This window comes from Lycium barbarum, chromosome 11 (genome assembly GCF_019175385.1).
Source record: "Lycium barbarum isolate Lr01 chromosome 11, ASM1917538v2, whole genome shotgun sequence".
Lineage (NCBI taxonomy): Eukaryota > Viridiplantae > Streptophyta > Magnoliopsida > Solanales > Solanaceae > Lycium > Lycium barbarum.
Window position 1 is genome coordinate 104,395,297 of NC_083347.1, and position 16,145 is coordinate 104,411,441.

General features: G+C 42.3%; 1 protein-coding gene across 1 annotated transcript; it reads left to right on the forward strand.

The window, feature by feature from the left end:
• The first annotated feature begins 245 nt into the window (after nucleotides 1-245).
• LOC132620055 (uncharacterized) lies at nucleotides 246-9,180 on the forward strand. The gene is made up of 6 exons (XM_060334779.1): nucleotides 246-575; nucleotides 1,311-1,320; nucleotides 1,481-1,532; nucleotides 1,635-1,834; nucleotides 7,350-8,041; nucleotides 8,806-9,180. Exons 1-6 carry the CDS (start codon nucleotides 246-248, stop codon nucleotides 9,178-9,180), a joined length of 1,659 nt encoding a protein of 552 aa, XP_060190762.1.
• The last annotated feature ends 6,965 nt before the right edge of the window (nucleotides 9,181-16,145 follow it).

Sequence of the window (16,145 nt, forward strand, 5' to 3'; positions counted from 1 at the left end):
CACTTTATATGTATACCTTACGCACATGTTTAACAACAATATACATGTCATTTTGAAAGATTTTTATTAATTGACTGGGGGATGCACGTGCGGCGCATGAGATACACGTGCGGCACACGAGATGCACGTGCGACGCACGATGAATGACACACGACGCACGAGATACAGTTGTGACGCCCATGTGACACAAACGACGCACGACATACAATTGTGATACACCTATATTTTCTTCATTAATACTAGCCATGGATAGGAAGTTTGTATTTTTAGTGTCAACTTTAAGCAATGTCGTGGCGAGTATCACGAGTCAAACGCCCGACACTGCGCCAACCAAAGCACTCGTGGATGCTAAGGCTAGTACTCCACCCGCTGACACTGCGCCAACCAAAGCACTCATGGATGCTAAGGCTAGTACTCCACCCGCTGCTGCCCCCACTAGTTCCCAAATTCCTGCCCCTGCTAAAGCACCAGCCACAGCCCCACTTACTATTGTTTCAGTTACTCCAGTAATAGCCACTACTCCCACTCCCCCTATTGTTATTGCACCAATATCAGCACCACCAGCTAAAACACCAGTAAGTTCTCCACGAGCGGGAGTGCTGCATTTCTTGGAAAGGGTGTTTCTGGTGAATCACACGGTTGAGTTAGAGGTGCTCATAGCTAGAGATCGAGCTAGGCACATTCGAATTTAGCAGAGTTTTGCTGTGGAGACTAGAGTCGTCAATTTTTCAGTTATCGGTTCCTCCAATCCCTGTTTCATTAGGTGTCTTTGTTACTGCAATGGATTGAAAAGATTAACTAGCTCATTTTATTATGTTATTATTGTCTTTGTTTTTTCTTTTTTTAACCTTTAGTTTCAATTTTTCGAATAGTAATTCTAGTAAATTTTGGGAATGCTTGATTTTTTATTAGGTTATGGCATGTGATACCTAAACAAGCAATTTTTATTTATTTGATGCAAACGAGAATTTATTCGTGAATTGGTCAATAATTTGAAAGAACCTTAATTTTTCTTTTTAGGTGTACATATTTTTTTCCTTTAGAAAATATTGTATTAATAAGCTAAAAAATAGTTCATAGTAGTATCTCCTATGCTCAGTAAATTATTCCAAGAAATAACTGTCCCAAGTTTAACAATGTCCAATTTTTTTAGTTTAATTATCAAGTCTGCTGAAATAGGATCATCCTTCATCATTTGAGCTTGCACTAATTTTCTTTTACTTTATAAGTATACTTCACACACATGTTTAACAACAATATATATGTCATTTGAAAATATTTTTATTAATTGACATGGAATGCACGTGCAGCACACAGAATGTACGTGCAGCGCACGAGATGCACGACGCATAAGATACACTTGTGACGCACGTGTGACACACGACGCACAAGATACACTTGTGATACACCCTTTTTTCCCCATTAATACTAACCACAGATAGGGAGTTTGTATTTTTAGTGTCAATTTTGTGCATTGTAGTGGCGAGTGTCACGGGTCAGACACCTGATGCTGCACTAGCAAAAGCACCGGTGTATGTTAAGGCTAGTACTCCACCAGCTGCTGCCCCCCACTAATTCCTAAACTCCTGCCCCTGCTAAAGTACCAGCCTCAGACCCACATACTATTTTTTCAGTTACTCCAGTAATAGCCACTACTCCCACTACCTTGTTGTTACTGCACCAGTATCAGAACCACCAGCTAAAACACTAGCAAGTTCTCCACCAGCGAGAGTGCTACATTTCTTGGAAAGGGTGTCTCCGATGAATCACATGGTTGAGTTGGAGGAGCTCATAGCTATAAATCGAGCTAGGCGGCACACTCCAACTTTGCAGAGTTAGCTAGGCGGCACACTCCAACTTTGTACAATTTTGCTGTGGAGTCGTCAATATTCAGTTATCGGTTCCTCCGATCCCTTTCTCATTAGGTATCTTTGTTATTGCAATGGATTGAAAAGATTAACTAGCTCATTTTATTATGTTAACCTTTAGTTTCAATTATTCGAATAATAATTTTAGTAAATTTTGGTAATGCCTATTTTTTTTACGAGGTTATGGCATGTGGTACCTATACGACCAATTCTTATTTATTTGATGCACATGAGAATTTATTCGTGAATTGGTCAATAAATTGTAAAGAAGCTTTATATTTCTTTTTAGGTGTATAGATATTATTTTCTTTAGAAAATATTGTATTAAGCTAAAAAAACAGTTCATAGTATATAGTATCTCCTATGCTCAGTAAACTATTCCAAGAAAGAACTGTCTCAAATTTAACAATGTCTAATTTTTTAGTTTAATTATCAAGTCTGCTGAAATAGGATCATCCTTCATCATTTGGAGCTTGCATTAATTTTCTTTTACTTTATATCTATACCTCACACACATGTTTAATAACAACATATATATAATTTTAAAATATTTTTATTAATTGACACAGGATGCACGTGTGGCGCACGGTATACACGTGCAACACATAGAATGCACGTGCATCGCACAAGATGCACGTGTGACGCACGACATACGACACACGAGAAACACTTGTGATGCACGTGTGACACACGACGCACGAGATACACTTGTGACACACCTTTTTTTTTCTTAATTAATACTCCCTCCGTTTCAATTTATGTGAACCTATTTGACTGGGCACGGAGTTTAAGAAAATAAAGAAGACTTTTGAATTTGTGGTGTAAAATGAGTCACGTATATTTTGTGTGGCTATAAATCATTGCATAAAGATAAATTGTTTCCAAATATGGAAAGAGGTCATTTTTTTTGGTACGGATAAAAAAGGAAATAAGTTCAGATAAATTTAAACGGAGGGAGTACTAGCCATGAATAGGAAGATTGTATTTTTAGTGTCAATTTTGTGCATTGTAGTGGCGAGTGTCACGAGTAAGGCACCCGCCGCTGCACCAGCCAAAGCACCCGTCGATGCTAAGGCTAGTACTCCACCAGCTGCTGCCCCCCACTAGCTAGGCACGCTCCAATTTTGAATTCTTTAACTGTGGAGTCGTCAATTTTTCAGTTATCGATTCCTCCGATCCCTTTCTCCTTGGGTATCTTTGTAACTACGACGGATTGAAAAGATTAACTACCTCATTTTATTATGTTATCATTGTCTTCGTGGACCGGGTTGGTTCGGGTTTTTCAAATACCTAATCATATCAATTAGGTCGTGTTTTTAAATCGATAAACCAAATCAAACCAATAAAAGTCAGGTTTTTCGACTTCAGGTTTTTTCGGATTTTATCAGGGTTTTTTTCCCCGGAAAAATATTCATAGAAGATATAACTTTTACTTTAAATATTTCTTTAGTCCTAGTAAGATACAACTATACAATTAAGGTATTTCTTAAGAAATAACAAAAAGTGAAATGAGTGATGACATTGTAATAAAATATTCAGCAAAAAAAGATAATAAAATAGCATAAATAAATATTGCTAATTAATAAGACACAATGAAAATGATCATCATCTAAAAATACGAAGCCATGCTAAAATAAGTATGGCTAATAAGTATTTATTACATGGCAATGAAAAAAATTAAGTTATGTATTTTTATTGTCTAAATTAACAATGCAAAACTAAAGAATAAATAGCCAACATTATTGTCATTCCTAGTGTTAGGATTGAATTACTTTTGTTATAAGCATTAGTATTGATTTAGTTTTGGTTTGGACTTTATTTCAGTGACTAACATCTATGGCTATAAAACTTATTGGAACATTCAAAATTCAAAGTACAAGCTTGAAATAATATGTTAATAAACAAAAACTATGAAAAAACTTAAGAAATATTTATAAATTACATTATAAGTAAATCTTTTATGTATAAAATATATTAAATATTTGTATACATGTAATGTCACGTTGGTTTGGTTCGGTTTGACTTTATTTTTAGTTAAAATCAAAACAAACTTTTTATGGTCGGTTTTTTTTTTTCAATACCAAACCAAGTCAAATCAAATCACTAATTGATTTTTTTTTGTTAAATTCGGATTATTGGTTTGGTGCGGCTTATCGTTTTTCTTTGTACACTCCTAATATTCAGCCTTAGTATTCTACTAGATGAATTTAAGTTGTGTGCCCCCGCATGCCAAAATTCAGTCTCACATATCTACTTTCTAGTATCATAACGACCAAAGATTTTGAGTGACCAATTCGGCAAGACTCGGGGTGTGTTTGGTGTGGAGGAAAATATTTTTCAAAAAACGTTTTTCAATTTTTTCATGTTTGGTTGGTCAAAATGCTTTGGAAAACATTTTTTTTAAGAAAGCAAGTTTCTTGAAAATAAGGAAAATGACTTCCCTAACGAAAATAGGAAAACAAGTTTCACAAGTGACATTCCAAGTTCATTGTCTTGCCACCCACAAATCCCTATTCCCCAGGCCATTCAACCCCCGTAGTGTTTTGGTGGATTACATATTAATGCTCTTAGGATAATTTTTTTTTTTTTTTTGGTTTACTTACCAAACACTAGAAAATAAGTAAGAAACCAACTTTGTTTTCTAAGAAAACATTTTTTAGAAAAACATTTTCCATTAAAACATTTTTCTTCATACCAAAAACACCCTCAAAAGATAGAATTAATTTTCTGTGCACGTTCCAATCTCGAAGTTCTATTTATATTATTAAATAAAAGCAAAGACCTTCATAACATGATTTCTTCATAAAGATAGACAAAATATATCATGAAACAACTTCAAAGTACTTCTTGGGCAGCAGGCTTTCCTATCTAATAGAAAAGAAAAGAATCCCATGGTCCTAAATTGATCTTACCTAACTGATATAAAAGAAAAGGACCCCACAATTCTAAATCGATCTTACGGTGGGGTCTATTAGTATCAATAATGATTTCTTCTGTGTAATACTGATAAACAAATCCTCATTTGTAAGTGCCACAAAATCCTTATTTTGTTTTTATCACCAAGAAAGTAGCCAGTTGAGAAATGAAACAAATGATGGTCAGGAATAACTGAAAACTTTTGGTAAAAATACAAAGAAAATACAATTACAGTTAGAAAAATAATATGAAGAAAATAAAATATTGTTTACCCCGAATTTCGGTAACAATTGAATTTGTAAGTGAGGTATAAGATATGTGGATGAATTTTAATCTATTTTTGGTTGATATGAAATGTGTATGGATTTGTTGTATATATATGTGTGTGCGCGCGCGCGCTAATACCGTGAATAAGTATATTGATATTTGTGATTAAGCTAAATATATATATATATATATATATGGCAATGTATTATGTTGAATGGATGAACAAAGCTAAAGAACACTACTGATTCGGACTAAAATCAGAGAGAGAGATAACTTCAATATATTTTTCTATTATAATGTTCTAGATCTAAAAAAGTCAACCCCTAAAAGTGGGACAATGTCCTCTATTTATAGGTTTGTCTCATGGGCCTTCTTTACAATACAAAGCCTTTTAGAATAAAGAAACCTTAAAAAGGATAAGGTAGGACCGTACGGTCTGACACCCGTACGGTTGTCAGTACAAAATGACAAAACGGTCTCTAGACGCGTGGCAGGATCGCCACTGGTTAACCGGACCAATGGCCACGTTCAATTTGGACATGGAGTAACCGGACTAACGATCATGTTCAGATTGGATCGGAGTAACCGGACTAACGGACATACTTCTCTTATCTCGGGTCAGCTGCATTCGGCGCAATCCCCCGGTTTGAAGAAAAGACCAAACATACTCGTGCTCATTTGGACTTGCCCTCGGCCCCGGTCTCACCGGTCATACATTGACCCGGTTTTTACCGTATATAGATAGTCCCCACACTTTTCGGTCCGTAGTTTTACCGGAGTAACGGGAAGTGGATAAGTCACAAAACCGGTGGTTCCATAAGCTCGTTCTTATCTTCAGATTTCGCGGGAACAGTTATGTCACGTCCTTCTGACATCAGCCACATGTCTCGTCCTGAATGGCCGACCTCGGGAACCGCCGTAACGCACGTCGCTTCATATCACGTCTCATTATTTGTGGGACACGTGTCGCCGCCAATTGGTTGTTCTCTGTAACCGCTACAGTACAACGCCTATATAAGGCCCAAAGCTGTGTCATTTTTTCATTTTCACTTCTTCACTTACTCATTATCCGCTTCTTTGTTTCTTGCTTTCTTGATCGTAAAAGTCACTTCAACTTCTCTTCATTTGTTATTTTGATCGTAAGAGTATTCTTTGCTAAACCTTTCATTTGTTGTTTTGCATCTTTCAACTGTCTCTTCCATCCTCATAATATTTCCTCCATTGTTTCGCCCTTGAATCTTCCATCTGCCATTTCAAATTTCCAAATTTTCATATCCACTCTCACACCTTCCAAATGTCTGCCAACACCTAATCTACTTCCCAGGACGTTCCCTCGGTTTCTTCTCAGGGAGCCGAGCCAGCCTCAAAACCCAAAGGAAAAACATTTGTGGAACCGACTGCTTTGGACATAGTGCCGTCCAGACCCAACTACAGCCACAAATTTGACGTCGAGAAGCCATCTCCGATAGCGGATAGGGGTTTCGATGTAAGGCGATACCCTTCGTTTATTACAGAGGATCTCCTCCCCCGGGTTCGGGCCGATTACGGATGGGATAATCGTCCGGTGCAAGTGTTCGCCCTCTGGCTCGACGAGTCTATTACCGATCATAGAGAAGGTTTCCTATACATTTACACGTATCCGTTCACGCTCAAACTTGATCCTCTAATTGATCCGGTTATTTTGGAGATGTGCCGGACGTACAACGTGACCTTGGCCCAAATTGGGCCGATTATCTGGAGCACCGTGGCCTGCCTTCGGTTACTAGCTAATAACATCAACAGGGAATTCACGATGGCACACTTTATCCGATTATATTCCCTGAGAATATTCCGAGGGGGCATGATAACGATCGCCAAGCGAGGTCGGAACCTGATCTTTTCCAAACTCGACGAGGACAGAGATCGAGGATGGTTGGAAAGTTATGTTCGAGTAAGGACCGCAGACATTATTCCAGACGATCACAAACCCTTTCCGGAGAGGGGGAACGATAGGTGTAAGTTTCTCAGTTCTCCTTTCTACAATTATTCTTCCTCCACGCTTTGTCAACATTTGCTCCCTTGCAGACATGTGATTTCTCCCTTTTTTTTTAGCCAGGCATGGATACCTTCAATCGTCCGGAACCTTACCGAATGGGTTAGAGTAATCATTAGCCACCACATTCTTGAACAACGGACATGGAGGGACATGTCGCGTGGTCGATGGGTTGCCTAAAATCACGGTAATCTTCTTCTTGATTTGGTATTTATTGCATCCTCCCTTTTTTTCTTTTTTTTTTCTATAACTCCTTCGGTATTCAGGCTTACCCAAGGGCTCGGTGGAGCCAAGACCCAAACCAACGGCGGAGCCTGCTGCAACGGTTCCTGAATTTGATACGGCAGGATCATCCTGGCTCATTGCTGCAGCCGATAAGAGACAGAGAAAGCCCTTGGCCAAAGGGCAGAAACTAAAGAAAAGGGCGAGCAGCGTTGTTCGGACTCTGCGGGATGAATCAGAGTCTGACGTTCTTATTCGAAGGGTTGGTGAGGGCCCCTTCGTAGACTCTATTCCAGAGGAGGAAGCCACCATTCCGCCCTTTCCTACAACTGGGGAAGGACCTTCCATTCTGGCTCCGCACACAGGTAGGGAAGAAGTTCTTTTTCCAACTCCTCTAAGGTCAATTGAATTCATTGACTTTTCAGGTGATGCTTTGCCTGAAGAGGCTCCCTTGAAGAGGCCTAGAAGATCCGGGCCATCTTTAGATATTGAGGCCGAACAAAGAGCAGAGTCGGCCCCCGATACCGGGGCTACAATAACTACCAGCCCTCAGCCCGGTGGTGACCAAGCTGCTACATCTGAGGCATCTACTTCTACCAAGGCTGCTGGAGCTGTTCCGGCTTCTCCTACTCCTGCACCGAGGTCCGATAACCTGGACGCCATATTTTCGGATATTCCTCCTGCAACTGGTGAAACAGCTGGGTTTGGGCATCTTCCTATTCCTCGGGCCACGAGGGTAGCTAGCCGGGCCACCGAAACAGGTGCAAGAGATTCACTTGTGGGTATCTTCCCGGCCCCCAGTGTGGAACCGAGAAGGACGAGGTCGGCGGTGGTCACCATCCCCGAGGATTGTAGCTTTTTGTCCCGTCCTGTGGGAGTAGCAAGCTATCTGAGGCCTCTGATTTTAGACTCGGATAAGAGAATGATGGCCGGAGTCCCTTGGCAGTGCCTCATTAATGAGGGCATGCATGCAGGCAACCGGGTAAGCTTAACATCCAATCTTCCGTAACTCCACGTGATTTTCAACTCTATCTTATCCAACTTGATTTGTTTCTTTTTCAGAGTGTTGTGCTCGTCAATGAGGGCTTTATCCGTGCCCAACATGAGGTTGATGACTTAAAGGGCCACCTGGATGCCTAGGGCCGAGAAACAGAGAAGTTCCAGCACCTTCTGTAGGAAAAAGAAGACCAATTGAGCCGGGCCGCTGCTCTTTCCAACCTTCAACCCGAGCTCAAGGCGGCAAAGGCCAAAAATCTTCGTTTGAAGGCCGAGTTGGCCGAGATGGTTGAAAAGAACCGGCTCCTTAAAGAGAACAATGCCGGCCTTAACCAAGACAATGCCCATTTTACTTCGAGGCTCGGTGAACTCAAGGCCACTATTTCCCAACTTCGAAGTGAACTTGATTAGATCAAGGCCGATGCCGTGAAGATAGGAGAGAGGCATCGGCTGCTCGAATCCGAGAATGCTAAAGACAAGGAGAAGTTGAGGGTGGTCGAGTAGAAAGCCGAGGCTCGAGCCCGGATTAGTGACGAGCTCAAGAACAAGTTCGAGGAGGCAACCAAGGCCAATGACGTGCTTCAGGCTGAGCTTGAGTCGGCTAACCAAATTCAAAGAGTTCTTCTAGAAGAGAGATCCGAACTAGCGGCTAAATTGGAAAAAGCCGAGGCCGACTTAGAAGAGTCTCTTAAGGACATGGAGGCTGCTGAGGCTCGCACTACGATTTTGGTCGAGTATGAATGGTGGAAATCCCGGAGGGCTACCCTCAAACAGGCCCAAAAAGGATTAGGGGATCTCCAGGCTCGGATACTCGAAGCTAAAGCAATCGAGGAGGAGGCTAAAAAAGCTCTTGATGCTGAGTCTGAGGATTCCGAGTGAATGGTTTCCGAGAACTCCGGCTCCAACCATACCGGGTAGATCAAGGCCTGGACGAGCCTTTATTTTGTTTTTGCCTTTTGATTTGGTTTTGCTTTTTGACTTGGGGATAGTCCAAATGTAAAAACCTTTTATATATGAAATGAGCATTTCCCTTTTGATTGTTTCTTCATTCTTTTATCCAAATGCTTGTTATGACATTTGCCTTAATCGCTTACCTCGTTAGGAATAATCAAAAGTTTCGAGTCATCTCTTTTTTCCGGACTGTACTTAAGTGTTGGATTTTCTCTTTGTTCGATACGTTTTTGTCCGAGTGATTTGCCCGCGGGACTTCTTTATACTTTGTGAGTTCAGACGTCTCCGAATCACGTTAGGCATTTTTGGGTCGAGGTTTTCCGACCGCTTACTTATCATAGATTAGGTTCGGACACCTGAATCCCTGCCTTGTCAAATTTTGATACGATAGTCCCCATTCGAGGGTGTTAAAAGATTTTGGCTTGGTTCAACGTGACTTTGTTGCCTTTGTCGAATTTCGACGGTAGTCCTGGTATAGGGTTTTTAATAAGAAGACATGTTCGAGATGAAGTTTTCATAATTTTCTTTATATTGCAAGTACTTGCACGTACATAATATGAAGACTTCATCCGTTTCCTTCTTTTTTTTTTGCCGTAGCAAATACTAAGTGGACACGATTTGTTTTTTATCGTTTGGTCCTTACATCGAAGCCTAAAACAGAAGGTCCGGGATTAGACAAATGAAAAACATAAAATTTCGAGGACCTTTTCGGGGTAGCACTTAACGGAGTTTCTTCATCTGCTTTGGTGAGTTGAACTCATTTTAACTTTCTGGGGTAGACCTCAATGTGTGTATGATAATCCCCTAGTGTTTATCCGAGCTGTATGATCGGGTAAGCACTACCAAGTCCCCACTCGAGGGGTAGACCCTGCGTACCCGGGTTCTTTGCCTCGTTTTCATAAAGTAACACGTTGTACTTGTTGCCTCATTAAAAACCTTGTCGGAAAACCCACTTCGGGACAAAATCATACTAAGGAAAAGAGTGCAACACGTGTTTTCAGACATAACTTCATTCGGTACTCTACTTTCTGCAAAAAAAAAAAAAAAAAAGATAGGTTAATAATAAAAAATAATCACAAGGGTGGGCATTCATACCTTAGCAGTAGTATCTCTTCAAATGAGCCATATTCCAGTTATTGCACAACCGTTGTCCGTCCATGGATTCCAGCTGGTACGATCCTTTGTCCGTTATTCCTGTTATCTTGTACGACCCTTCCCAGTTCGGACCCAACTTCCCGTCATTGGGATTCTTTGTGTTCAAAGTAACTTTCCGAAGCACCACGTCCCCAACTTGGAAATGCCGAAAATTGGCCCTCCGGTTGTTGTACCTCTCCATTCTTTGTTTCTGAGCTGCTATACGGACCAATGCATTTTTGCGTAGTTCGTCCGCTAGGTCGAGTTTTATGGACATGACCTCCTCATTTGACTTACCGGTGGCGTATTTGAATCGGAGCCTCGGTTCGCCAACTTCTATGGAGATCACAGCTTCGGCCCCGTAGACCAACGAGAAAGGTGTTTCTCCCGTGCTTGATTTTGACGTAGTTCTGTAAGCCCATAATACCTCGGGTATTACTTCCCTCCATTGATGTTTCAATGTTTCAAGTCTTTTCCTTGGATTTTGAATTATTGTTTTGTTCGTGGATTTCGCCTGTCCGTTTTCACTCGGGTGATACGGAGGTGATATAATTTTCTTGATCTTTAGCCCTTCGAGAAAATTATTGACCTTGCTGCTAACGAACTGAGGGCCGTTATCACAAGTAATTTCGGCCGGGATGCCGAAACGACAGATAATATGGTCCCATATGAAGTCAATAACCTCCTTTTCTCTAATATTTTCGAAGGCCTGCGCTTCAACCCATTTTGAGAAATAGTCAGTCATAAACAAAATGAAACGGGCCTTACCTGGTGCCCATGGCACAGGACCGATGATGTTCATTCCCCACTTCATGAAAGGCCAAGGCGATATCACCGGATGTAGCAAATTCCCGGGTTGATGGATCATCGGGGCGTGCCTTTGACACCCGTCACATTTCCGGACAAAATTCTTCGCATCATCCTCCATCCGATTCTAGTAATAAAAAGGTACTTATCGAGTCCGCCTCTACTGCACACACCGAAGGCAGAAGAGCAATTGTTTCTATACCGTCGTGTCCGAGGTAGCGGTAAGCGGTGTTTTGGTCCGAGAGGAAGCAGGTATGCAATTTCCAATATATTATGTGAGTAGGACTTTAGGGGATGCGGAGACTCGTTATCCCTACCTCGAAAAGTTGGCTTTGGCATTGGTAAGTACATCAAGAAAATTGGAACCCTACTTTCAATGCCATCCGATATGTGTAGTAACTACTTACCCGCTAAAAAATGTCATGCATAAACCAGAATTATCGGGTAGATTAACCAAATGGGTCGTAGAGATTAGCGGATATGATATCGAATATAAATCTAGGACAACTATTAAGTCTCAAATCTTGGCCGATTTCGTGTCAGATTTTACCCCGGCCATGATTCCCGTGGTCGAGAAAGAACTTTTACTGACCTCGGGGAAGGCTTCGGGTATCTGGTCTCTACACACAGATGGGGCTTCGAACCTAAAAGTTTCCAAGTTGGGCATTGTCCTTGAAACCCCTGCCGGTGATGCCATTAGACAGTCGATTAGAACCATTAAATTAACTAACAATGAAGCTGAGTATAAGGCTATGATTGCAGGTTTGGAATTGGCACGTAGTTTGGGGCCGAGTACGAGGCTATGATTGCAGGTTTGGAATTGGCACGTAGTGTGGGGGCCGAAGTAATCGAAGCAAAATGCGACTCTCTCTTTGTCATTAACCAAGTTAACGGCGTCTTCGAGGTCAAGGATGAGCGTATGTAAAGATATTTGGAGAAAACTCAGGTGATACTACACCGGTTTAAAGAGTGGACCATGTAGCATGTACCCAGGGAGCAGAATAACGAAGCCGATGGACTGGCTAATTTGGGATCTTCAATCGAAGCGAAGGAAATCAACCCTGATACCACAGCGCAGTTGATGAATTCGGCGGTAGAAAACGGGCAGGCGGAGATAAACACAATGGGTCTAACTTGGGATTGGCGCAACAGATACATCGACTACTTGCAAGATAGGAAGCTCCCGAGCGACCCAAAAGAATCAGGGGTATTCAGGACCAAAGAGGCATGGTTCTGCCTAATAGACGGTCAACTGTATCAACGGTCTTTCTTCGGACCTCTAGCCAAGTGTTTGGGTCCCGGAGAAACAGATTATGTGATGAGAGAAGTCCACGAGGGTACCTGCGGTAACCACTCCGGTGCAGAAGCCTTGGCATTCCGGTGTCCAGACGAAGTCATTCTTCTTCCTCGGTAATGAGAAGAAACAATGACTTTTATCTGAAGACCTCGAAATGAAACGGCTCGGTGCAGCTATCCTTCCGGTGAGCCTTTGCACTCCTTTGACATTGTTCACCACCTTGATATCCTTGATGGCTTTGATCTTGTCCGGATTAATTTCAATTCCCCGGTTTGATACCATGAAACCTAAAAATTTGCCTGATCGGACACCGAAGGCACATTTCTTCGGGTTAAGCTTCATGTTGTATTTGCGAAGTACATCGAAGGTTTCCTGTAAATGCTTTAAATGGTCCTCTGTTTTCAGGGACTTGACTACCACGTCGTCAATATAAAATTTCATTGTTTTCCCTATCTATTCTTCGAACATTCCATTAACTAGGCGTTGGTAAGTTGCTCCGGTATTTTTAACCCGAAGGGCATGACATTATAGCAGTAAGTCCCGTATCGGATAATAAAGGATGTTTTCTCTTGATCCTCCGGGTGCATCCGGATTTGGTTGTACCCAGAATAAGCATCGAGAAAACTTAACATCTCATGCCCGACCGTTGAATCGATCCTTCGATCGATGTGGGGCATCAGAAACAAATCCTTCGGGCATGCTTTGTTTAAATCCTTATAGTCAACACACATTCTAAATTTATTACTTTTCTTCGGCACCACTACTACATTGGCTAGCCAATCCGGGTATTTTACCTCCCGGATAAAGCCTATTTTTAAAAGCTTTGTTACCTCATCTTTTACGAAGGTGTGTTTTGGCTCTGCCATGGGCCTCCTTTTCTGCTTCACCGGGGGAAATCTCCCATCGAGGCTGAGCTTATAAGTCGTCACTTTCGGTGGCACACCTGTCATGTCTATATGGGACCATGCAAAACAATCGATATTAGCTTGAAGAAATTTAATTAACTTGTTCCTGAGCTCCGAGGTTAACCCCGTGCCCAGGTATACCTTTCTATCCGGTAGATGTTCGAACAAGATGACTTGTTCCAGCTCCTCCACGGTAGATTTGGTTGCATCCGAGTCATCCGGTAATACGAACGATTGGGGTACGCCAAAATCATCCTCTTCACCCACCGGGTCTGACCCCTTCTACTCCGCTTTCGAACTCATATCATTTAGTTGCTATTTGGCGTCCTTGCCTCCGATTAATTCATCATCTCTTTGATCTGGCTTTTTCGAAAGAAGTGGCGCTTCCTCGACCGCGAACATCTCCTTTGTAGCTGGCTGTTCACCTCAGATAGTTTTTATCCCCTCCGGGGTCGGGAACTTCAGCAACTGATGTAGTGTTGATGGTATTGCTCTCATGCTATGAATTCACGGTCTACCGAGCAAAGCATTATACTTCATATCTCCCTCGATGACATAGAATACCGTCTGTTATAAGGTGCCGTCGATGTTGACCGGCAAATCTGGTCGAGTAGCTTTAGATATTCTACCACTTTCCACCTGATGATGTTTGCGGAACTACCTTCTGCATCCTCGTTGCTGAAGGAGATGGACCCCTCGGGTACGTAATCCCGGTCGCGCATAATGGAAAACTTTGTTCGTTTCATCACCGGCCCCCGAGGAGCATCTGTTCCCCCAATTATCATATTGATTACATGTTGAGGTTCTATCGGCTCAGCCCGTTTGTGAAATTCCTTTTCCTTGTATTGGCTCTTAGCTCGTTCACTCAGGAATTCTCGAAGGTGGCCATTCTTTAATAAGCGAGCCACCTCCCCCCTTAGTTGGCGACAATCCTCAGTTCTATGCCCATGGGTTTCATGATATTCACACACCACGCTCGGGTCCCACTGGCCCGGGTCTGACCTCAATGGCCTTGACCATCTTGCTTCCGTGATACGGCCGATGGCCGAGACGAGATCCGAGGTGTTGACGTTGAAGTTGTACTCCGATATCCTTGGTAAGTCTTTGTTGCTAGCCGAACTCCCGGCATCACTTCTAAATGATAGGCCTCGTCTGTGTGACGGGCGCTCGACCTGTTTATCACCCCGACCAGAGAAGTGACTCGGGCTAACCCTTGATTTTTCCGACCTGAAGCTTGGTTTTTCCGAATGAGAGTATAGTCGGTATCTTTCCCTCAATGGTCGCATCTCCGGCTCGTAATTTTTCCTCGACCTCTCAGAGCTTTTGCTTATATTTATGGGTCCCAAGGGAAGATCAAGTTGGTCATCCTCTACCCGGTTCTTTGATTCGTATCTGTTATGAAGATCTGCCCAGGTTACAACCTCATATTCCAACAAGTTTTCTTTCAGTTTGAATGAGGTCGTTGAGCTCCGAGGATTAAGCCCTTTGGTGAAAGCTTGTGCAGCCCATTCCTCCGGAACCAGAGGGAGTTCCATCCGTTCCCTTTGGAAACGGTTCACAAATTATCGTAACAACTCATCATCCCTTTGGGCTATGCAGAAGATGTCCGCCTTCTATGCCTGCACCTTTTTAGCTCCGGCATGGGCTTTTATGAACGCATCTGCGAGCATTTTGAAGGAAGTGATTGAATGCTCGGGCAGATGGTCATACCAGGTCAATGCCCCTTTCGATAGTGTTTCCCCAATTTTTTTTAACAAAACAGACTCAATTTCATCCTCTTCGACATCATTTCCTTTTATGGCACAGGTGTACGAAGTCACGTGCTCCTGTGGGTCTGTTGTACCGACGTATTTCTGGATATCCGGCATCTTGAACCACTTCGGGATAAACTTCGGAGCCGCACTTGGAGGGAAAGGCCTTTGAATGTACCTCTTCGAATCCGGTCCTTTTAGAATCGGCGGAGCCCCCAGGATCTGATCCACTCGAGAGTTATACGTTTCCACTCTCTTCTCCGGTGAATCTACCCGCTTTGCCAAGGTCTCGAGCATATTCAGAACTTCGGTGGATGAACTGGCTCCCGATCCATAACTCTCAACTATCCGTGGTTCATCCCTCCTTGGTTCGGTGACCCCTTTTGACCTTTCCGGAGTTGCCTTGTCATTTTTGCTCTGCAGCTGAGCTATTGCAATTCCCTGTTTGGCTATGGCAGTTCCCTGTTCCTGCAACATTTCAAAAATTAAACGTAAGTTAATCTCATCCGGAGTATCCGGTGCTTTTCGGCCTTGAGCCCGAGATAAAGTAATTGAGTTATGAGTGTTCAAGGGATCAGTGGCCGGTAAGGTGGCATTCTCCTGGTTCACGGTGTTCTGCTGGTTGAGGCCTTCCCTCGAATCAACAGAGTTTGGGTCGATTGGATCTGCTGGTAGGTTTCGTAACCCACTGTTCTCGTTTTTAGCAACAACTTCGTTGTTGTTGGCATGACCAGACTGTCCGTTGCTTGCCATTTGGTCGTTTTCTTGCAGAAATTAGCAAAAGATTCCTTAATCAAACGGGTAGAAGGAGGTATAAGCAAAGATTAAAAAACCACTATTATCCTAGCCCCACGGTGGGCGCCAAACTGTTTACCCCGAATTTCGGTAACAATTGAATTTGTAAGTGAGGTATAGGATATGTGGACGAATTTTAATCTATTGTTGGTTGATATGAAATGTGTATGGATTTGTTTTTTTATAATATATATATATATATAG